The sequence below is a fragment of the Drosophila nasuta genome, chromosome 3, assembly GCF_023558535.2.
Source record: "Drosophila nasuta strain 15112-1781.00 chromosome 3, ASM2355853v1, whole genome shotgun sequence".
NCBI classification, from domain to species: Eukaryota; Metazoa; Arthropoda; class Insecta; order Diptera; family Drosophilidae; genus Drosophila; species Drosophila nasuta.
The window spans coordinates 35,780,387-35,803,377 of record NC_083457.1 but is presented as its reverse complement, the minus strand read 5'-3'; the positions used below and the strand labels follow the sequence as shown (position 1 = coordinate 35,803,377).

Here is a 22,991-nt window from a genome sequence, read left to right as displayed (position 1 = left end):
TAGGAACGAAAACTAAACTTCATTTCATTGAAATGATTTCTAAATTTCAAAATCTTTCAGCTAAAGTGCTTCGGCAATTACTGAATCGTTTAATTTCGTATACTAAAAATAACTTATTTAAACTGATGTTGATTGGCAAGCATAAAAACTGATTTATTAATATTTCCTAACATAAAACATTGCATATAAATTAAAAATCAATATCATGGCTATAAAAAGTCACATCGAACATTTGCTAGACACTATGCAAATGAATGGTAAGTAAGTTCATAATCTTAAGTGTTATTAATAGTCATGACATCAAAACTAAAAATATTATCTATCGAAACTTCCTAAGTAATAAAGAACGCTTTCTTGCACATGATTTATTATATAAAATTGTATACGTTTAATAATTAATATTACAAGTACATACATATATAATTAATTAATTAATTAATATCAAATATGCCTTTAGATTTAGTTATCAATTAATTTCACAATATGTATTTTACTGCTCTGCATTTGTTGATGCTGTTGTTGTTGTTGCTGCTGATTCTTCTGCTGTTGATGATGTTGTTGTTGTTATTCGTATTCGTATTGCATAATGCGCATTTCGTTATTCACTTTCCTCTAATCACGCAATTAGTATTAATTATTACACGCATGTATTACATTAGATTATAACGCTTCGTTTATTGACAATGCCCTGTATGTGAGTTTGGATTGTGGATTATATGTACTATGTATGTTATATGGAGAAAAAGCACCCGCGACTATATGACAACTATTTCGATATCTAAATGGATTGATCATAATTATTGTGCGTATGCCTCTAAAAACTGCGTTACAAAACGAATTAAAGGAGTGTCTGTTTATGTGTACTCGAAAATGGACTGAATGAATTCATAAACGAAATCGCATATAAATTATACGCATATCAAAATAAATATATATAAAATATATCTATATATATTTATTTACTAATTTATTTTAATTTATTGTTATGTCATTGTTTTACAAATTCCGAACAACCATGGCGGCTTATTTCGTGCTACAGGAAATTTATATAAATTATACATAATAAAGAATTCAAAATGAAAATATGCATTTCCCTCCCACAAACAAAGTGAGAGAGAGAGTAGAGGTCGATCAGAGCAGGGTAAAGTACGGATGCGGGGGGCAGGGCAATAGAGGCGGGCCGGGCGGGCTGGTTAAGTTTCACAATAGTCGTGTCAGTTAATTTGTTTAAACCTTTAAATTAATATTGTATGTATAAGTATTTTCGTATGCATATTTCGTACACGTTTTCTGTTGCTGGCCATGTTCTCAGTATAGCAAATACAAATTAATAGCTGTACTCTATTATTATTATTAATATTATTCATTCATTATTCTCGCATATTCAGAGGGAGTTTGCTCGCGTTTGTTGATGTTGATGTTGTGTTGAACGTTTTTGTTTCGGGACTTAACAGGAGTTAAGAAAACTACTACCACATACATTATCATAATTATTACCACCATGCCGCATCAGTGCCACACGCACATTGCCACGTCAAAGCAGACTGCATCTGGACAGCCAACTGTCCTTTGTTCGAATCTCTGTCAGTTTCAGCTGATGACCTCCCTTGGGTGGATTGTTTGCCTCCTACAATCGTAAGCAAATGTTTAATTAAAAACATAAAATTTACAAAGTAATAGCTGCTAGGAAAAACTTGCCATTCGCTTTTCTGTTTTCGCTTTAATGTCGCTGGCGAGCGTGAGGAATGCCTCTTCAACATTGATGCTTGCTTTCGCGGACGTCTCCATGAATTTGATCCCATACTCAATGGCCAGTTGTTCCCCACGTTCCTTTGAAACCTACGTAAAATGAATTGCTAATTATCATTTATTCCTCGCAGAGATTATTGGACAGCTCACCTGTCTCTTGTCGTTCAGTTCACATTTGTTGCCCAGCAGCATTTTCTCGACATCAGCGGCGGCATTTTCTTCGATATTTCGTATCCAATTTTTAATATTTTCAAATGATTTCTCCTGCGTTATGTCATAGACAAGCATAATGCCCATGGCACCTCTGTAATATGCCGTGGTGATTGTCCGGAAACGCTCCTGGCCGGCAGTGTCCCTAAGATTAAATTAAATTTATATTTATACAATTAGTTTGGAATTTTATCATTTTCTTACTTACCATATTTGCAATTTAATTTTCTTGTTATCCAATTCAATTGTTCTAATTTTAAAATCGATACCTGTGAATAAAACAGAATATATTAGATAAAAGAGCAGCTAGGGGAAAAACACGTGATAAGTTTACATAAAAAAAGAAAAACAACAAATGTATTTAGATAATATTTGGCAAAAACAACAACAAAGAAAAGAGCGACAGAGCGCAGAGACATCTGTTGTTGAGAAATACGCAATTGATTCGGATCCGGATCGTTGTCGTCGTTAAGTAAATAACCCAAATTGGAATTAGTGCAGGGAAATGTGCCAAATGTATAAATAGACAAATTGCCCAGCTCGTGCTTGTGCTCGTGGCAAACAACTTATTTGTTGTGGGTTGTGTGTTGTGTATCTTCTTGATGCGGTTAGCTGCTGATACAGACCAGCAAACAAACAACTGCGCAACTTATCAACTATGATCATCTTGAGGAACTGTCGATTATCGTTCAATGACACTAGCTACATTTGCTTATCTCGACTTATCTCTCAACTGCATGGACAGTTTTATTAGAAGCGTGTATTTTGTAGTGCCAAACTTCAACTATATTTTTGATGCCTCTTTTTTACTTCATCCTTGTCTTAGACGCAACAACAACAGTAAATATGACAAATACCAATCATTGCAGAGAGCCAGCAAAAAGAGCATTAAAAATGAGTCACATATCTATGTATGTGTGTGTAAGTGTGGTGCTTACAGCTGAGCCAAGAGACGAGATTGAGAGCATGAACATTGTATAAGTGTGTGTGTATGGATTCCGATTGCGATTGCTGCCCGGCGGCGTCATAATTAATTAAAAAAATTTACAGAGCGTAAGAGAGAGATGGAGAGAGCAAGATAGAGAGAGAGCCAGCAATGTTGATTACTGAGGATGACTGTTGTGTGGTGATGATGTATGCACTTTGAAATGTTTCCACTCTCTCGCTCTCTCTGGTTGCCTAGTTGTTGTTGTTCTTGTTGGGTGGCGTTCTTTCGTTGTTTTATGAATTAAGGATAGTGATAACTGATAATCTTACCTATTGTGGATATAAACGTCGTATTGAACGCATCCTCTGAGAATCGAAACAATATGCAGGTCTTGCCAACACCAGAATCACCGATTAGCAGCAATTTGAACAGGTAATCGTACGTTTTAGCCATTGTAGTGGATTTGAATCACAGTCGTGCTTTTTTGTTTTGTGCCAGATGCAGTTTAGTATCCGTATACTTTGAGTTCCTCCTCAGCACTCGTTGTTCTCTCACTCTTCCAACAACTATTTCTCCTTTTGGCCTTATCGTGTCCACGTCGATAAGTGCTGCTACTGCTTCTGCTGTCGTTATATGGCGGTGGTTGGTAATCAGTGGTTTTCGATTATTATTACACACAATTCTAATTTTATTTAATACTAATGCTAATGTCGGCGATTAAGTTACTCTATACAGCTGCTACTGCAGTATATAGCTTTATTTGTAGCTAGGTATGTATAAAAAATTCATAGACGTAACCACACATCAGACACAAACAAACACACGCAAGCAAGCACGCACAGTTTTTTTTCGTTTTCGTTTTCAGCTCTGACTCTGGTTTTCTTTTGTGTGTGTCGTCGTCGATTCGAGCCTGTCAAAAAAATGGCGACGTACTTTTAAACACTATCAATTGCAAATCACAAAAGGAACGCGCGTTCTTTTTTCAATTGTACGTGCTACACTCGTGCAATTGTATGGTATGGTGTGTTGTTGTTGGTTACACGTAAAAATTACGCTTAATTATTGCTTTCTAATTACGCCCGTACAATAAATTGGTTCGTTCGTTTTGCAGTGCTGTGAAATGCTCGCAACTAAGCGATGCGATTTATCGATAAAAAGTGCTGCAAAACGTCAAAGCCCTGACTAGTTGGTAATCAGATGTTTTTGTTTGAAGCTGAAAAAACAGCTGCTCACTTTTCTAATGAGCCCAACTAGCAGTATTTTTTGCGGTGCCAAACGTGGTCACACTGGTCACTGATAGTTAAAAAAAATATAAGCGAACGCGAGCAAAACTTTGTGTAAAAGCAATGAAAGTGTGACAAAGAATCAAGTTTATTTACAAATCAAAATACAAGAAAATTTGCATTTGCATGCATATATTACTTGGTGACTGTGATTTTGGCCTCAAGGCAACGGTAACAAAACAAAAACATAAACAAATGTGAGCAAAGAAGTGAAGTCACAAGACGACGAAGACGACGCCAGCAGCACTTGAAGAATTTGCCGTCGTCGCCCACCCAAATAATGGGTACAAAAGAATCCAAGCATGCTTGCATCAGTTATGAGGATGCAGTCAAACGAGGTAAGTAACCTTCAAATCCAAGCAGCAGCCATTGCCACTTTTGCTGGGGGCATCCGTAGCACACAACGACAAATGAAAATAAAATGGGTCATACGACGATACTCGCGTCAGGTTCTAGAACAAAAACAATACAATAATAGTAGTAGTTGTATGCACCACTACAGGTGTAATTGCGCTTTATCGATTCTGTTGTTGTTTCCAATTGCCATTGCCTATTTCATTTTTTTATTGCTGGTCAGAGAGTTTATTCTTTTCTCGTTCTTTTCGCTTTTTTCGGTTATTGTGTGCAAATTTCAGCACACTTGCATGTGCGTGTGTCAGTGTCAGTGCAAGTGTATGAGTATTTGCGTCGTCGCAGCCGTCGTAGTGACGTCACAATAGAAAAGCTCAGCAGCCGCCGTTATTTCGTTGTCTAGTGGTTGCGTCGGGGGCGGGAATTTTTCGTCGCGACGAAACAAAGAGGAGACAACAAAACGTGCAACCGAACACTGTTGCTGTTGTTATTACTCCTTCTAATGAACTTAGCATGACGTCTGCAAAAAGGGGTTTTTGCTTCTTCTATCGCTTGATTTTGCTTTGTTGTTGCTGTTTCCGTTTCCTTGTCTCATATTTGCGCTTGCTTTGCATCGGCATTTCATCTCGCGCTACTGTTGTTGTTGCGATTTTATGACCAACCGCGAAGGCAAAGAAAATAACGAGTGTTTGCTGATAAGATGCCCCGTCTATATTTGTACCTGTTACCCAGGTGAGCTTGGCAAGCAACCGCGACGTTGGGTGACGACGACCGGTTTGCTTCTTACACAAAAAACGCATGCAAGAGTCCAGTAGCATTTCGCAATGGCATTGCACACATTGCCTTGTCCCTTCACCTTCTCCTCTCCCTGTCTCTACAGGTGCTACGGGCAAACCATAAAAGTCCAATGCAGATAGAAAATTAATAATAAAAACAAACCACGGGCAAGCGAGTCAAAACCAACAACAATAAGTGTGCAATGAAATTCCGTTTTGTCGCGTGACGTCGCATAATAATAACAACAATTCTTTGCAATCTCAGAAATTATTCCGTATTGCTTTTTCATGCTCAATTTGTGATTATGAATTGCTGGTATGTTTAACCTGTACCCCAGCCCCTGCCAGCTACCAACCGACTGCCGTTTAAAATTGACAGTTAATTGATTACGTGATTTACGTTTTGGCCCTAACGTAACGTAGTAAATTGCACAAACACATTACGTAGAATTGCATGCAGCGCATGACTCAGCAACTTAACAGACGACACACAATGGGAGAATTATTTTGCCAATAAGCATAGCCAGACAGTGTAATTGGTTTCCAATAAGAATGCCGCTAATGCATGAACAAACAAATGAAACAATTTGTAATCTTTTTAGATTGTCCAACTAGAATACGAAAAGAACAGAACAAACATTAAGTACACATTTCCCCTGCTAGACTCGTCGCTCTTATCGCTAGATTAGTTTCCATAGAAAATAGCACAGTTAAATCCCAAAATGTCGCTATTATTTTGACAAATTCAATTTATGTTTATGTTCTTTAGTGCTGTAGCATTTCTAATGCTAATTGGCTATGGCTTAACTATTGGTTTAGAACTGCAAATACTGTTTATATGTCAACTACTTAAATTAAATGTTCATGATCACTTTAATGTCTTTACTCGGCTAATAGGAAAATGCATATGAACAGCTAGTCTTGTCTTTAATAACTAGCTTACTTGTGGTCTTTTAAAACAACCAAAATATAATGAGGAAGTTGAATTAGAAGGACAAATTCGCAATTGCCCACTGTACTTGTTCGATAGACAACGTCACATTAGCTGTCTGAGCTGCGCGGTGGGTGCGAAATGGCAAGATTGTAAATCGTGTTTGCTCTTCCCCTAGATCGATCATCATATTTTTGGTTAAACCCAATGATTTATACAAATCTATTTTTAAATTGAAACCGATCCGAAACTAATATTCACAATTAATCAATTAACAGTTAGCGATGCCGAGCTGAGACGCCTCAAAGATGCCTTCAAGAAATCAGCAGGCGTGGGTCGGCTCTACCTCAGTCGAAATGCATTCCAGCAGGATGTGCTGTGCGAGGGAGTGCCGCCTAAGATCACGGACATGTTATATGCCGCCTGTGGTGGCACACAGCGCGGCATTTCCTTCAAGGATCTGCTCTGCGGCTTGGTGCTAATCACAGGCGGCACTCAGGAGGAGAAAACCAAGTGAGCAAATGAAGTACATTAAATTTTTACCAACATTTATTAACAATTATATTCGTATCCATTAGATTTCTGTGGAATTTATACTGCAATGATGCGGGCACCTACATCATCAAGTCGGAGTATGTGCGTAATGTCAGCTTGGCGCCTTTCGAAAGCGTTTCGCTTTTTGCTCAGAGCGAACGCGCCAACTTTGAGCAGTTTCAGGACTGGATAATCAAGCATCGTAATGCCACAGTGTTGTCCAATTGGCTGTTAGCCGACAACTGTGTCAGCCTCACATCAGAGCTGGAGACGCCTACGTTTTACCAGAGCTTGGCGGGAGTAACGCATCTTGAGGAGAAGGTGAGCAGCTGGCGAGAATAGCTGAAAGAATAGTACATTGATTTTGAGTGTCTACAGTAGTCTGCCATTGTTTGTATAATTGATTACAAAGCACTTTATAAGAGCTAAGGTTATATTAATTGATTATGTAAAAAGCAGACAGAAGAAATCTTTTTTAAAAGCTTAACTACAAAAGTCATATAACCTTTTCAAGTTAGTTGTCTTTTTGTCTAACTGGTTTTAGATTTTCACACAGAACTTCTATCAGAAAAAAAAAACACTAATCTCAATTAGCGCTTAATCGCATTATATTTTTAGAATTTCCTTTATCAAACTCCAATACTACTTTTATATCTACTTCGCGACAGTCGTAATACCTATGACTAGTCAAACCACATTTTCAACAATCAATTTTGATTAAAATAACTATGAAATAACTGGCATATTAATTAAACTAATAGCGATATTTTCATGACAATAACTTTATTAATTGCCCTCTATCAATTTCCTGAACTTGTAAACGCAATTTTATCAACAATCACATGTCGCGCACTATTTATTATTTAAACTTTGTAAAGTGCTGAGCTTTGTCGTGTGTCTAACGTTGATTAGATTAGATTTAAGAATTAGGTTGAACTGAAACATAAGTGCTTAAAAGCGCCACCTCCCAATTAGTCATTAATGTAGTATAGTGCCGTATATTATACTAATATTGTTTTGTATTGCTTGACAGGATATTGGCGACTTGGAAAAAAGAGTTTTGGCGTTTGAAGAACACCTCGCAGAATGGTCAAATCGATTTGCAGTTTCTGGGTCCGCTCATCAGTCCGCCCATACCAAAGAATGCACTGGCTGGACTATTCAATGCCTTTGACGAGAATCGCGATGGCCACATTGACTTTAAAGAGCTGTGCTGCGGTGTTAGCGCCGCCTGTCGAGGTCCTGGAGTGGAACGCACTCGCTGTAAGTAGATTCAAGAGCAAGCAAATCATTATCTCAACTGTTTTATCCTTTGCAGTCTGCTTTAAGATCTTTGATGTCGATCGCGATGGTGTGTTGAACCACGAGGAGACGCTGCAGATGATCAATGTGCTGCTGTTTGTGGCCAAAGAAAATCGCGACACACAACAGTACAAGGAACTGACCAAGCAGCATGTCATCAGCGATCTGCTGGAGTTCGCTCAGCGGCGCAGTCCAGATGGCGTGCCCAGCACGCTTACCCGGGACAATGTCTCACTGACTGCGGAGGATTTCATGCTGTGGAATGTGCAGTGCGGCTTGAGGTTGATGCAACCGTTGCTGGACCTCATCTTTGAGCTCTGTCACATTGTCTTTGGCCTGTGGCCGCAGTGCAAGCACATGGAGTACGACATTGTGCGCGGTTGGCTACAACGCGAGGAGAGACGTCCCTACCGTGTGGGTCAGTTCTGGTATCTGATATCACGCGACTGGTGGCTCAATTGGATGCAGTACACACAGCATACGGCGCACACTTGCGAGTACTGCAAACGCTCGGCCAGTCAGCGGAGCGCCGTCGACGAGGCGCTCGTCTGTGATGAGAGTTTCAATACCCACAGTCTGGAGCAGCACGACAGCTACTCGCTGGGCTCGGCCTCCGGTAGCAGCGGCATCTCCGCTGGTCGCCACTGTGCCCAACAGCGACCCGGTCCCATCGATAATAGCAATCTGATCACCGTGAATCAGCATCGCAATATACGCACGCTCACCGGTGAGGGCGGACATCTGAAACGGGACACGCCTCTTGTGCAGAGTCATGACTTTGAGCTGGTGCCCAAGTCGCTGTGGAAGGCGCTGAATCGTTGGTACGGCGACAATCTGCCGCTGCCACGACAGGTGAGTCTCGGTTTCAAATTTCTTAATGATACAATCTGCTAAAGCTGTTTATTTGCTCTGTCAGGTGATACAACCACCCAACTCGGAGGTGGAGCTGGAGCTGTATCCACTCAATCTGCGCATACTGCTGCATCAAGCGCAGACAGCACCCACAGGCGCTGCTGCTGGTTCGCAGCTGAGTAGCTGGGGCTCCACGACCAGCGGTGGCTATGGAGTGTTGGCCTCTGGTGGCGGCTATGCAGCGATTGCAGCCAGCAGTGTGCTGCAGCCACCCAAGCGTTACTTGGCCTATACGGCGGCCTTCAGTCGCCTGGCCACGGTGCGTCAGGTGGGCGAGTTTCTGTGCGACCAGCTGCGTCTTAAGCCGGAGGATATACGTCTGTGGCATGTGCCACCATCGGCGGCCACGCTGGATAATAGTGCCATACTGCTGGAGGAGGATACCATGTGCCTGAAGGAGCTGCTCATACGCGACAACGATCAGCTGCTGCTCGAGATACGCAATAAGGATCTGACGTGGCCCGAGGAGCTAGGCTCCCTCGCCAGTGCCCAAAGCGTCGGCAGCGGTCCCAACGATCGTCGTCGCATGACTCGCACCTCCATCATGTCTGTGCATGCCCCGGGTGCCACAGGGCTGCATAATCTCGGGAACACGTGCTTCATGAATGCAGCGCTACAAGTGCTCTTCAATACACAGCCGTTGGCGCAATATTTCCACCGTCAAATGCATCGCTTTGAACTAAATGCGGCCAATAAGTTGGGCACACGCGGTCAACTGGCTATGCGCTATGCGGAGCTGCTGAAGGAAGTGTGGACGGCCACCACACGTTCTGTGGCGCCGCTTAAGCTACGCTTCTGTGTGAACAAACATGCGCCGCAGTTTGCCGGCGGTGGTCAGCACGATTCACAAGAGTTGCTGGAGTGGTTGCTGGATGCGCTGCACGAGGATCTAAATCGAGTCATGGAGAAGCCATATAGTGAATTGAAGGACTCAAATGGCAGGCCCGATAAAATCGTCGCTGCCGAGGCGTGGTCACAGCATCATGCGCGCAATCAATCCATTATAATAGATCTGTTCTACGGTCAGCTCAAGTCGAAAGTCAGTTGCCTGAGTTGTGGCCACGAGTCGGTACGCTTCGATCCCTTCAGCCTGCTCAGTCTGCCGCTGCCCGTAGAGAATTATGTGTATCTGGAAGTTCTTGGTAAGCGCTTGACTATAAATATGATCACTTATTTGGTACAACATTGTCCTCTTGCCTTGCAGTAATTCTATTGGATGGCAGCGTGCCCATCAAGTATGGACTGCGTCTCAACTCGGAGTGCAAATACGGCGACTTGAAGCATAAGCTGTCCACATTGTGCCAGCTACAGCCGAGCTTTATGCTGGTGTGTGAGCTGTGGAACTCGCAGATACGTCAGCTGCTGGCCGATGAGGATAAGTTGCGCACGCAGAGTGCCAAGGAGCTGTATGTGTATCAGTTGCCCGAGCAGAGCAGCACGAGAACACGCTCCAATTCAGCGCTTAGCATGCATATTGAACAGGGCCTCAAGGATATACAGCGTAGTTCAGGTAAGTTACAGTTTACCTAAGCTCTTGTCAATGGTGAATTAAATTGTTTTACCATTAGCAGCATTGATTACTGCGCAGGATTCGCTGTCGTCGCTTAGCACGCTGCAAACATCGAATCGCACATTGTCGTCGCGTGCCATTTGCAATGGGCATCTGGGCGACAGTCAGGAGACGGCCGCAGATGCGGATCAGGAACAATTGGCCAAATACCAAAGCAACCACATCAACAGCAGCCAAGCTGGCCAAGCGCACGAACTGCAGCCAGATGATGCCGGAAAGGTAAGCCGGTGCTTTGGAAAAAGAGAGTGCATGCCCCACAGTCTTTTTTGCTTCAAGGTATGGCTTCTAAACTATATTAACATATACACGTATTTAATATGTTAGATTCTTTTTCAAATATCCTGGGGAAATTTGCTGTTTCCCCAAATTCAATTTCGAATATTTCCCTCAATTGCCTAGGATAAACTCGCTCCAGCGACGACCCGAAGAGTCAGAATCCATTCAAAGAAACAAAGAAAACGAATTTTTCACATAACGAAACTTTTGTTATTATTCAGCGGCACATTCCGGCAAACGTTTTCGCCTAATGCCGTTTTTCGCCTTTGTCGAAATCTACATATATTAAATACCAATATGTTAAATCTGTTTGGTTTGTGGGCTACCTACCTAATGTTTACACCCAACTCCACACCCACACCACCACCACCAACCCCTGTAATTGTTCTTTGATTTCGTATACGCACCGTAAAATTCGAATATCTACTTATGCTATTATTCCTATTCTAGTCTAAAAATCTCTAATTCTCTAGTAATTTATGTAATTTATCGTAATTTCTATACTGCTCTTTGATATATACTCTCTCTATATATAATTACTAATACACACATTTACTTTGATGCTGGCCTTCTTTTAATACATAAATACTCTAGTAACTATTGTACATTTCTTGCTTTCAAACAATTCTCAACTTTACCACCTATCGGTTATCGTTCGCTCATCGAATTTGCAATTTCTTATTTGTTCATTTAATTTCGTTTGTACCATTTATTTGTACATTTTATCTCGTCATGGTACAGATTAGTCTCTCAAATGAGTCTAGACATTTGTCATAGCTTTCAAATTGTACATAAAAGGGTGATTCATGGCTATTTTCCATATTTATCGAATGCTATTATTAATTTTTTACTTTTAGTGTTGTTCAATATATTTCTTTGTATAGTGAATCTATTTTATGTTGAAGAATTTGCATTTTACAATTCTTTCAATATTAATTTTAACTATTCTTAACGAGTACCTAATACATTTTTAATTAAATTCAACCAAAAATATAGATTTTTCATTCAACGTTATTTAGTTATTAGTCCGAGAAATAAATCATATTTTCATAAAATTATTAGAATTGTAGAATTATCTTTATTTCTTTAGTTTTCTACTTCTTTCATGATATAGGACATTTTGTATTGATAAATATCACTAAAACTTGCTTCGAGGATTATTTAAAAATAATTTTTTTCTTGAATAAAATTTTTGGATAAATAATATTTCAAGATGATAAAAAAGACTGTACATTTCGTCGTATTTGCATCTAGTGCTAAATCACACGACAAAAATAATTTTGCAACTCCTTTTAATTCTTTATCAAATTGAATTTATTAATTTAGAATTAATTAGAAGTGTGGAGCCCTATTTTTAACATTCTTTACCGACATTTCGATAAGGACTGCAACATTAATCAAAATGGGATACCACAAGTCAGATTAATATTTAATATTTTTAACGAGCGTTAAATGAATCACCCTGCTTTGTGCATATTGCATTTACTGTTCTTACTCATTTGCCTTCTTAGAAACCACCTATAATTATTCTGTTCACAATTATTTAAAAAGAATATTGCAACTTTTTTAAATGCGTTCATAAATAGTACCCGTATTTTGCAGATACCTAAATTCTAATTCTAATTCTAAACACCCACAATAATTTCAAATGATTGTAGAACTTTGAGCGTTTATCCTAGTTTGAAGTTGACACAAATGTTGCCTATTTGCGAGTAGATTTAATTGTTAATTGTTTCAATTTCCAAGAGCTTAAACACACTACCTAAATAACAAACACACACAGCCAATGCACTTAGATTGTAATTTACTAATGAGCCATTTTGATGCAGGAGTCGCTGATCCTCAGCTGCAGTCCAGAGAACAATTTCATGGACGATGCGGCAGCACAGCAGAAACGTATCTCATCCACAAAGCTGCTGCACACAGAGAGCAACACCAGTTCACCATCGTATACGAATCACTCGGGTGAGAATTCCATGGAAAGTTCGCTCACTGAGCCAATGCCTGTGGCAGAGTTGGCTCTGACGAGTCGCCATGGCAGTAATAGTGATGAGGGCGTGCCCAATGAGCGCTCCAGTAGCTTGAGTACAGCTCGAGACAGGGATATGGAAGATGATGTAGATGATGATGATGTTGGAGATGGAGCTGTTGAAGAGGAAGGCGAAGAACTTGAGCAGCATATAACCACCTCACAGCCGGAGAGCACGAGCGGTAATCAAACGAGCAGCGGCGTCTACTCACGTCGCTCTTCGCAACCCTACAAAGTGGGCAAGTATCTGGTCGCCGTACATCGCAAGATCACACGGCACGACAGCTACTTTCTGTCCTACCACAAGACGCGACCCAGTTTGTTTGGTGTGCCGTTGCTGATACCCAACTGCGATGGCGGCACACACAAGGATCTGTATTGCGCCGTCTGGCTGCAAGTGAGCCGATTGCTGAGTCCATTGCCAGCGACCACCGAACAGGCAAATCATGCTGCTGACTGGTAAGCTGCACAGATAACCAAGATTAAAGCAATATAATATACTCCCAATGCTTTCCTTTGTAGCGACGACAGTCTGGGCTATGATTTCCCTTTTACGCTGCGTGCCGTTAAGGCGGATGGTCTCACCTGCGCTATTTGTCCCTGGTCGAGTTTTTGTCGCGGCTGTGAAATTCGTTGCAACAACGAGTACGTGCTTCAGGGTGCGCTGCCACCCATCAACTCGACGCCCAGTGAGTAAACTGCTAAGCAAGCATAAATCCCCAACTTATAAATCTCTTTCGTTTTGTTATAGACAACGCTGCAACACCAAAAATGAATGTGAAATGCCCATCGTTACCAAATCTGGAAGCGAAACGTGCACCGGAGTACACGGCATCGCTTTCTTATACGCCAACTACAAAATATTTTGAAGACTTCACCATTGCCATTGACTGGGATCCAACTGCGCTGCATTTACGCTACCAAAGCACCTTGGAACGGGTGAGTAAATATCTTTAAAACTTTTACACATTGTATACTTAATATTATATGTGTTTTCTTGCTCAGCTGTGGGTTGATCACGAGACTATTTCCATTTGCCGGCGAGAGCAAGTGGAACCCGTTGATCTAAATCATTGCCTACGCGCCTTTACCTCCGAGGAGAAACTGGAACAGTGGTATCACTGCAGCCACTGCAAGGGCAAAAAGCCCGCGACCAAGAAGCTGCAGATATGGAAATTGCCACCCATTCTGGTGAGTTAATTGCCTGCCATTCATTGCCACATACCACCAACGTGACTTCTTTTTTTAGATTGTGCATTTGAAGCGTTTCAATTGCGTTAACGGCAAGTGGGTGAAGTCACAGAAGGTGGTGCACTTTCCGTTCGACGACTTTGATCCAACGCCTTATCTGGCCTCGGTGCCGCAAGAAACAATACTGCGGCACAAAGAGCTGCTCGAGCTGCAAAAAGATTTGCCAAGCAATGAAATTGTTAGCGAACTGGATGAAGTCGATGCCGGTGACAATGTGTTACCCAATGATAAGCCAATGCCATCAAGCGAAGCACCCGCCATTGCTGCTACAAAGGAAACGCCGATAGCTCCTGGCAATGTGCTGCGCCAGAGCAAATCAAGTAATTCGGCCAGACGGCAACGCCTCATCTCCACCAGCCTCACAAAGACGCCAATAGTCGATGGCGAATTCGAGGACTACCATCAGCATAAGCTCAAAGCGGATGTTGATGAGTTCGATCCCAAGTACAAGCTATACGCCGTGGTGGTATGTCTTAGAATAGTTAATATATCTACATGATGTCAATGAATGTTTCCTTTTTTGCAGTCGCACTCGGGCATGCTGAATGGCGGTCACTACATTTCCTATGCATCCAACACAACTGGTTCCTGGTATTGTTACAATGATAGCTCCTGTCGCGAGATATCTCATAAGCCAAACATTGATCCCAGCGCCGCTTATTTGCTGTTCTATGAGCGACAGGGTCTTGACTATGAGCCATATTTGCCTAACATCGAGGGACGCTCGCTGTCCCAAGATGCCTCGCTTCAATTGGATGTGGATGAGACGGAGGGCGATCTTAAGAAAATGTGCACAATATCGTAATACATATTGTTGACATTATTGTATTTGTAGTAGCAGCTAAACGGGCTAAACTGGCTCAAGGCTATGAAGGGCTATTCATTCGCTTAAATCTGTTTAGTTTTCTAATTAGTTTGTGTGAGTTTATGTGTGCCTGTGTATGAGTGTGTGAGAGAGTGTGTGCGTATGTCTGTGTTTTTGTTATTTACTATTATAAGCTTATTTGCTGTTCTAGCTGCATAAGTTGGCCCCACAATATTTAACGTTTAGGGTGCAGATTTTTCTTGATTTGATTTTGATTGTTGTGAGCGCTTGTTTGTTATTTCGTTTAACTTGTGTACCATATTATATAAATATTATGCATAATTTTTAAATCGTATGTAATAATTCCAAACTTGGCTCGCATATAATTTGTTTTTGTCAGCTAAAAATACATTACCATTATTAGCTTATTTAGTTACATCGGTTTGGCCAATGTGTAGAGAGCTTGTTTGTTACATTTGTTCTATATTAATATTATTACATTTTTTTTTTAATTCTCACTTTATTTTGTTGTACTTTTGTAATTTGTATTAGGCCGTCAGAGCCCCGCTTGTAATTAATTACATTTACTCGTGAATATTGTGTATGTACGCATATGCATACGCGATATGCAAATTCCATTTAATTGTAACAATTGTAAATAAGATCGCGTTGCCCAATTCGCAATCGAAATGAATATCCAAATGCCTGTGGACGGCGCCAAATTGCTCGTCAAATTGATATTAATTAGCAATATATTTGGAAAGATGCTACGAATTTCACAAATTAGAAATCCGCACTCTACTCAAATGGCATAATTTATGATGATATCGGTTCTGAAATAATAGTATTGCGCTTATATCGACATAATAATGTCGTAATGATTATTTGATATTTACAAATTACAATTATACATAATATGTAGACAAACGAGTATATACACATACAAAACTTAACTAATTTATACTTAATATACATACATCCAAAACATATGCATGATAATTTAACAACAAATGTTACAAGTATCAAATAAAAAAATCTGTCGCTTGAATTTAAGTTGTTTTACTTACCGACCTTAGCACCAATAGACAACAAAAATATATGCATACTTTCGAGAGCTTCGCGAAATTGCAATACAGGAAAGCGCTGCATACTTTCAGGCGCTGGTTGTTTATGAAATCGATCGATAAATGGTGGGGGAATTTTAGAATCTGCGCAAATTTTCAAATTTCGAACAATTACCAAATAAAACTTCAATAGAGGTGTTCTTTTGCAATGGAATTGGAATTTATATTGTATTTGTATTCATAAATATGTTAAATGAAATCACACTGTAAGTAATTAAGCAATATTCATAATTGTCCATATATGTAAGTATCGTGTTTAATTGGATGCGGCAAATATGTAATTTGTGAACTGTTTTGATAATTTCATTGCAAATGATTATTTTTATGATAAATATATATGTTGTTGTGTTGTTGGGTATGCATTTAATATACGTATTTAAATTCTTAGCTGAAGAGTAATTAATTTCCATGGAATTTGAATGCGCTTAGGATAGATATGCAGCGGTTGGAGGAGCTGGTGCTCAGGAGCCGGCATTGTTGGACAGTTGACCGGGCACCGAGAACTGCGGTCTAAAGTTGGCGAAATTGCCAGCGGGTCCACCAGTAAAAGCTGGCAGCGTGGTGCCCTGGAAGCCAGCAGGAAACTGTGCCATCAATTGGGCTGCAAAGGTAAAACGTAAGGTTAAAAAGGGATCTAAATTTCCAAGGATATTATGCTTTACTCACCTGCATTCGAGGCATTGCCAGCGGTGGCTGCTAGGCGCGACAAAATGGAACGCTCAGACATTTGCAGGCGTTGTGCAACAGGTGGAATGCGTGCCAAAGTAGCTGGCAAGCGGGAGACATCGCTCTTCATGTCCGACAGCAACTCCTCCAGCTGATTAAGCACCTTGTGCAGTACAGCATTTGCAGGCTTATTGCCCGCCAGCGATTCCTTGCTCAGATGCTGATGCGATTCAGCCAAGCACTCGACCTCGGCGAAGCGTGCATTCAACGACATAGCCGGATGGCTGGGATCCTGGGCGAGATTCAAGAAGGCGGCACGTCGCAACTGCTCTTCAATGACCAGAGCCTGTTCTAGCAGCTTAAAGCGTCGCGCCAAGAATTTGTTTTTAATCTCCAGGAAATTGCCTTTGCCCACGTCCATTTTGAACGGCTCGTTGATGATGGCAAAGCGGATATCGTTCTGGATATCTTGCCAACGTCCATAGCCATGTGTTACAATGCCCGCGAGCAGCCAATAATCGTGGCGACGATGCCAGATCTCGTACTCCCGTCCAGGTACGGCGGCCTTCTCCTCGTTCAGCCAGAGCGTGTGCAGTTCCGTGAAGCCGCCATCGGCAATGTTGAACATGAATTTGCGCTTCAACACTTCGAGACTGTCCTCGACGAGTTTACCGCCGGCAGCAGCTGCCTTTTGATCCTTGGGTGAGTTGGCGTTGGCATTCGAGTTGGCATTGGCGCTGGGCTTCTCCAGTTCGCCGTCCTCCTTGACAATCATCACGTCATCATCATCGTCGTCTATGATGTTTGTGGTGTTGCTAGGAGTGGTTGTTGTGGTGGTAGTGCTGCTGCTTGAAGTTGTGCTTGGTTTCTCTTCACTGCCGCTGCTGGTTGCCTTCTCCTTCTCCTTGTCTTTGTCCTTCTCGTCGCTTTGCTCGCTCTTGGGCTCCTCCTTGGGCACAGCAGTTGCTGCCGTCTCTTTACCCTCTTCCTTGGGCTCCAGTTTGGTAGGTTCGCTCTTAACGCTCGCCTCACCTCCGCTCGATTTGGCGTCAGCATCGCCCGACTCTTCGCTCTTTTCTTGTTTGACAGCAGTAGCAGTCTCACCTGCAGTTTTCTTGTCCTCCTCAGTGCCCTCTGCTGGCTCCGTCTTAGGCTCTTGCTTCTCGGGTGTTGCCTTATCCAGTGCTGCCTTCTCCTCGCTCTTTTCCGAAGCAGGCGCCGGACTTGGCGCAGCACTTGTTGCCGGTGTTGCGCTGTTGCTGGTCGTTGCACTCTCTGCAGGCGCCTTACCAGCTGCTGGTGTTGCTGCATCCGCTGCAGACAGCTCCTGCTTGGCACCTCCAGCCCGCACCGGTTCACAAGGTTTGAGAATAAGCTCGGGCATGCTGTAATATCCATTGATGTGCTCAAACTCCTGCACCTTCTTCCGTATCAGAGACATGACGCCAATACGCGTGAGTACATGTTGCCGCGAGAGTCCCTCTCGAGGCACACCATCCGCAAAGGTTTCGGCATTGTCTGCACCTGGCTCACACAGATGGCGCATGAATAGCGAGACATAGGCCTTGAAATTGCGCTCAGACTTGCCGCGCAAATCCCGCACCAGCCACTGCGAATTGAAAGCATCCTGAGGCGGCATGCCGTAACGCATGATGGCATTGAGGAAGCTCTTGCGCTGTCGGGCATTAAATCCGAGCACCTCAATGTTGCCACCGACACGAGCGAGGAGTGGAGGCAAGGGACGATCATCGCGACGCTCCAGGCGACGCTTGGCTTTGCGTTCGCCGTTCTGCTCATCGAAATCATCGTCACCGGCATCTTCGTCGCTGCCACCCGAGTATTCGGAATTGTATTCGCTGCCATTGTCCTGCCAGTTGGAATCATCGCGTGTTGTGTCTGCGGCGACAACGCCGCCATCTGTGTAATTGACTTGCTTGCGCACACGCTTGCCCTTGCCCAGGGAACGGCCCACATCCTCCTGATGCTGCTCGTAATGGTGACGCAACAGCTTCACCCAATAGGCAGGATCGGAGTTCTCTGCATCCTGCTTAATAATCTCGGTCTCCTCCTCTTCCTCCTCCTCTTTGGTGGCATAGGAAGCCACCTTGAACGAGGACAAGTATTCGTTGGCCCAGGATTCTTTCTCCTCAATACCGCGATTGGTACGATCGAGCAGCTCAGCGACTGCCTTGTCATCGTAGTGAATTGCCTCTTCTTTGTCGTCCTCCTTAAAGAGATCCTCAGTACCGAAACGCAAGATATCATCCAGCTCCTGCTTGGTAAAGTTGGCGCCTTTGCCGCCCATGCCGGGACGCACCACCAGATGCGTCAACATCATCTTGCGCTTGGCCACCTGTGTCACACGCTCTTCGACCGAATTGCGCGTAACAAAGCGATAAATCATAACCTTGTTGGCCTGGCCAATACGATGGGCACGTGAGAACGCCTGAATATCGTTGTGCGGATTCCAATCCGAGTCGTAAATGATAACCGTATCGGCTGTGGCCAAATTGATGCCCAAACCGCCGGCGCGGGTACTCAGCAAAAAGACAAATTGTTGTGCACCGGGTGCATTGAAGCGATCGATTGCCTCCTGACGCACGGTTCCCGTGATGCTGCCATCAATGCGCTCGTATTTATACTGCTCGCCCTCGAGGAAGTCCTCGAGTATGTCCAACATTTTGGTCATCTGAGAGAAGATCAACACACGATGATTCTGTGATTTGAGTTGTTTCAGCATCTTCGAGAGCAGGACAAGTTTGCCTGCCGCCTTGGTCAGTGAATTGATCTCATAGATGCCACCAGCTGAGGTGGGCGCCTCCTCGGCTGCCGAGGGAAATAGATACGGATGATTACAGCACTTCTTCAGATCCATCATAATGTTGATGAGTGAGCAGGAACCGCCACCGCTCTTGGAATTGAGTGCCTCGTAGTTCTTAGTTAGAATGAATTTGTAGAACTTCTTTTGCATGGCCGAAAGTTCGACACGCACAATAAACTCAGACTTTGAAGGCATGTTCTTCAGCACATCCGTCTTGAGACGCCGCAGCATGTGTGGGCCCAACATCTCGTGCAAACGCTTCACTTGCTCCTCCTTGGAGACATCGGCGAATTCGCCTTGGAAAGCTTGCAAATCGTTAAACTTGTCGCGACTCAAGAAGTTCAACAAATGGAACAACTCCTCCAAATTGTTTTGCAGCGGAGTACCGGTCAGCAGCAACTTGTAGGCAATCGCATAGCTGTTGAGTATGCGGAAGAACTTGCTCTGATTGCTCTTCAAACGATGCGCTTCATCCACCACGAGTACGGCCCAATCGATGCTGCCCAAGCATGGGGCATCCATCGAAATCAATTCATAGCTGGTCAACAGTACATTAAACTTGTACTGTGTTGTTCGCAATCGGGAGACTTTGGTGCCACGTATGGCACCCTCATCGAAGGTCAGCTCATTCTCACGGATCACGGCACGCGAATCCTTGTCGCCAATATAAGTGATGCAATAGAAGTCAGGTGCCCACAATTCGAACTCACGCTCCCAATTGACCAATGTGGAGAGCGGCACAGCGACCAAGAAGGGACCACGACAATGTCCCTCTTTGTAGAGTGAGTACAGGAAGGTGACCGTCTGAATGGTCTTGCCCAGACCCATTTCATCGGCCAGTATAGTGTCGATTCCTTGTCCCCAGCTGTAACGCAACCAATTGATGCCCTCAATCTGATAGGGATGCAGCTGCATGCCTGTATCCTCCAGAAAAGCTGGCTGTCCTTCATACTTCTTCTTCAGATCGGTTGTGGGTTTCTCGGGCGGCGGTGTGTAATGCTTGACGGGACGATCCTCATCGTCCAGCTCCAATTTCTTGGTTTTGCGCCCCTTTTTGCTCTTCTTGCTACTCGAAGCACGCGTCTGCTCCGAGGTGCACACAGCACGCAAATCCTGATAGTAATCAATGGCCTGTCGCAGACCGGGCATATCGTCTCCCTCTTCCTCCCAAGTCGACTTGTCATAGGGTAGCTCGCGCCACTTCACCAGATACATGGTGCTGCCATCGCGTGCTGTGCGATGGTTGATGACACGCTGCACAATCAACCACTCCGGCTTGACGCCATTCTTGTAGAAGCGCTCCTCGAGGGCGGCTTCGTCGTCATCGTCATTGCCCTTCATGCCCACCTTGTCCTTGTGCCGCTGTATACGCTTGAAGCGTGTGTCTGCCTCGTCCAGGGATTCCTCAAACTTGGGTGGCTCCTCCATGTCGTATTTGCGCTGGAAGGAGCGTATCATCAGGGGATGATGCACATCCAATTGCACCTCGGATACCCATTCGCAGTGCCAGTAGGACATGTTGTGCCACTTGATAAAGTATTCGCGAACACGATTGCCCAGCTTGGCGCTCTTCGAAGTGGATGCCTCGCTGCTGCCGCGACGCTGCACCGCCCAACGCCAGGTGATGATCTTCTCGGCCTTGCCGGGCAGCGGTGGGCAACTGCAGCGCGGACAACGCCAGTCGCCGTCGGGTATGTTGTCCAGCGGTGGATTCAAGCAGAAAGTGTGATAGGCCGAGGGACAGGAGTCGCAGCAGAGCAACTCGCCGCCATCCTTGCACACACGACAAAACTCCTGATGCTCGTCGTCGTCCTCCTCCTCGGCGGCGCCGCCATCGGCTTCGCAATGCGGGCAGGACCATTTGCCCTCTGGTGGCTCATCGAGTTCCGGCTCCAGACAGACCAAGTGATAAGCACGCGGACAGGTGTCACAGAGAATGATTTCACCGCCTTGTTGGCACACCTCGCAATAGTCCTGATGCTCGTGCTCGCCATCGTCACCCTCCGGGAAGTTCTTGGCCTTCTTTAGTTTGTTCTTCTTCTTGAACTTGTTGCCGATCTTGGTCTTGGCCTTCTTGCGCACCACAGGCGTGCCGTCATCTTGAGCGCCGCTAGCTGCAGCCGACGATGTCTCTGCGGGCTGCTTTTCTTTCTCCTTTTCCTTCTCATCTGCACTGTCATCGGACTTTTGCAGCATTCGCTCAAACTCTAGATCCGAATCACGCTCGGATGCACCGCTAGCGTCTTGCTCTTCATCAGAGCTGTCGCGTTTGCGTTTGCCAAACTTGATCTTTAGTGTGGGCACCTTGCCCGATGGACGACGTCCCTTCTTATTACTGCTACGTCCACTGCGCTTTCGTCGCGGCTTCTTTTCTTCCTCCTCCTCTTCTTCGTCCTCTTCCTCCTCGTAGATGTCATCAGGTTTTTCGTTGCGCGACGAGCGCGATGAGCGCGGCTCATCTGCCGCCTCCGATGCACCAGCTGTGGACTGTGCCTGACCAGCAGTCTGCTGTTGTTGTTCCTGCTGGATGTGCGGATTACTCTCGCAGAACTCACGCCACTTGGCCGCGACAAGCATCATCAGCTTGGGTGCCGCGATCTTGGGATTCTCCTTTTGCAGTATGGGACGCACATGCACCATGAATGCCTTGTATGTGGTCAGATTTTGCAGATCCTCCTCGCTGTACTCGATTTCAACATCGCACACGCTGAACGCCGAGCACACATCCTCCACAGAAGGCATGCCTGCGATTTGAAAATAACATTAGTAAACATTAGTCCAACTATAACATTTTAATAGTATTTTATGGTGCCGAAGTTTCTTGTTGAATATTCAAACAACTCGTGCTCACCTGAGGAAGACTCCTTCTCCTTTTCCTTCTTCTCCTCCTTGCGCTTACGTCCACGCTTCGAGGAAGTACTTGGATATTCGACCTCCTCGTCGTGTTGCACAAAGTCGCTATCCTCTTCGCTCTCATTCTTCTTTCGCTTCTTCTTCTTGCGTCCCTTCTCCTCACCCTTCTTTGTCTTGCGCTTCTTTCCCTTCTTCTTCTTGCCCCCACGATTATCCTCTGGATCATAATCATCATCCTCGTCATTCTACAGCATTGATGAAATCATTAATGTAAGTTCATCGATATCATTATCACTATCACTATCTACTCACATTGGGCTTTAATGGGGCATCGGAGTCATTAGAAAGTTCCGCAGCCTGCGCATTCTCCTCGACAGCTTCTTCCTCTTCTGCGTGATGGAAACAAAATGGTTATCGATTAATAAGGTGTTGTACAAACTATCGCATGAGCGAATGCATTTACAACTCACGCAAGCTTTCTTTACCGTGGTTCATGTTCAAGCGAAAAACTCTTCAAAATCAAATTTACTATAACTGAAAATCAAAATCGCTATAAGTGAATGCTGAAAATCTCCCATATTAAAAAAAAACCAAAGTTGTTTTTTTCGATTCAATATTTT

At 43.8% G+C, this 22,991-nt stretch overlaps 3 protein-coding genes across 4 annotated transcripts in view; 1 reads left to right on the top strand and 2 right to left on the bottom strand.

Moving 5' to 3' along the window:
• Positions 1-366: 366 nt before the first annotated feature.
• Positions 367-4,029, bottom strand: LOC132792811 (ras-related protein Rab-8A). 2 transcript variants are annotated; one of them, XM_060802305.1, is made up of 6 exons: positions 3,973-4,029; positions 3,217-3,510; positions 2,168-2,228; positions 1,900-2,104; positions 1,699-1,839; positions 367-1,627 (listed from the first exon to the last, which is right to left on the bottom strand). In XM_060802305.1, exons 2-6 carry the CDS (start codon positions 3,338-3,340, stop codon positions 1,535-1,537), a joined length of 624 nt encoding a protein of 207 aa, XP_060658288.1. In that variant the 5' UTR covers positions 3,341-3,510; positions 3,973-4,029; the 3' UTR covers positions 367-1,534. The 2 variants fall into 2 exon arrangements, with proteins under 2 accessions (XP_060658288.1, XP_060658287.1); XM_060802304.1 differs by having other exon boundaries at positions 3,217-3,998.
• Positions 4,030-4,139: 110 nt separating this feature from the next.
• Positions 4,140-15,955, top strand: LOC132792791 (ubiquitin carboxyl-terminal hydrolase 32). Its single transcript, XM_060802274.1, is given in 15 exon segments — positions 4,140-4,508; positions 6,507-6,741; positions 6,807-7,083; positions 7,796-7,813; positions 7,815-8,025; positions 8,081-8,916; positions 8,981-10,118; positions 10,181-10,486; positions 10,545-10,765; positions 12,652-13,310; positions 13,374-13,540; positions 13,603-13,790; positions 13,857-14,042; positions 14,101-14,568; positions 14,629-15,955. Coding segments are annotated over 15 exon segments (5,247 nt in total). The 5' UTR covers positions 4,140-4,450; the 3' UTR covers positions 14,908-15,955.
• A 212-nt stretch (positions 15,956-16,167) lies between these two features.
• LOC132792790 (chromodomain-helicase-DNA-binding protein Mi-2 homolog) overlaps positions 16,168-22,991 on the bottom strand; it is a 28,840-nt gene continuing 22,016 nt past the window's right edge. Inside the window, exons 2-5 of the mRNA XM_060802273.1 lie at positions 22,684-22,760; positions 22,370-22,616; positions 16,698-22,262; positions 16,168-16,632 (exon numbers count right to left, since the gene is read on the bottom strand). Coding sequence (XP_060658256.1) covers positions 16,493-16,632; positions 16,698-22,262; positions 22,370-22,616; positions 22,684-22,760 — 6,029 coding nt within the window. The 3' untranslated portion in view covers positions 16,168-16,492. The remainder of the gene's footprint in view (positions 16,633-16,697; positions 22,263-22,369; positions 22,617-22,683; positions 22,761-22,991) is intronic.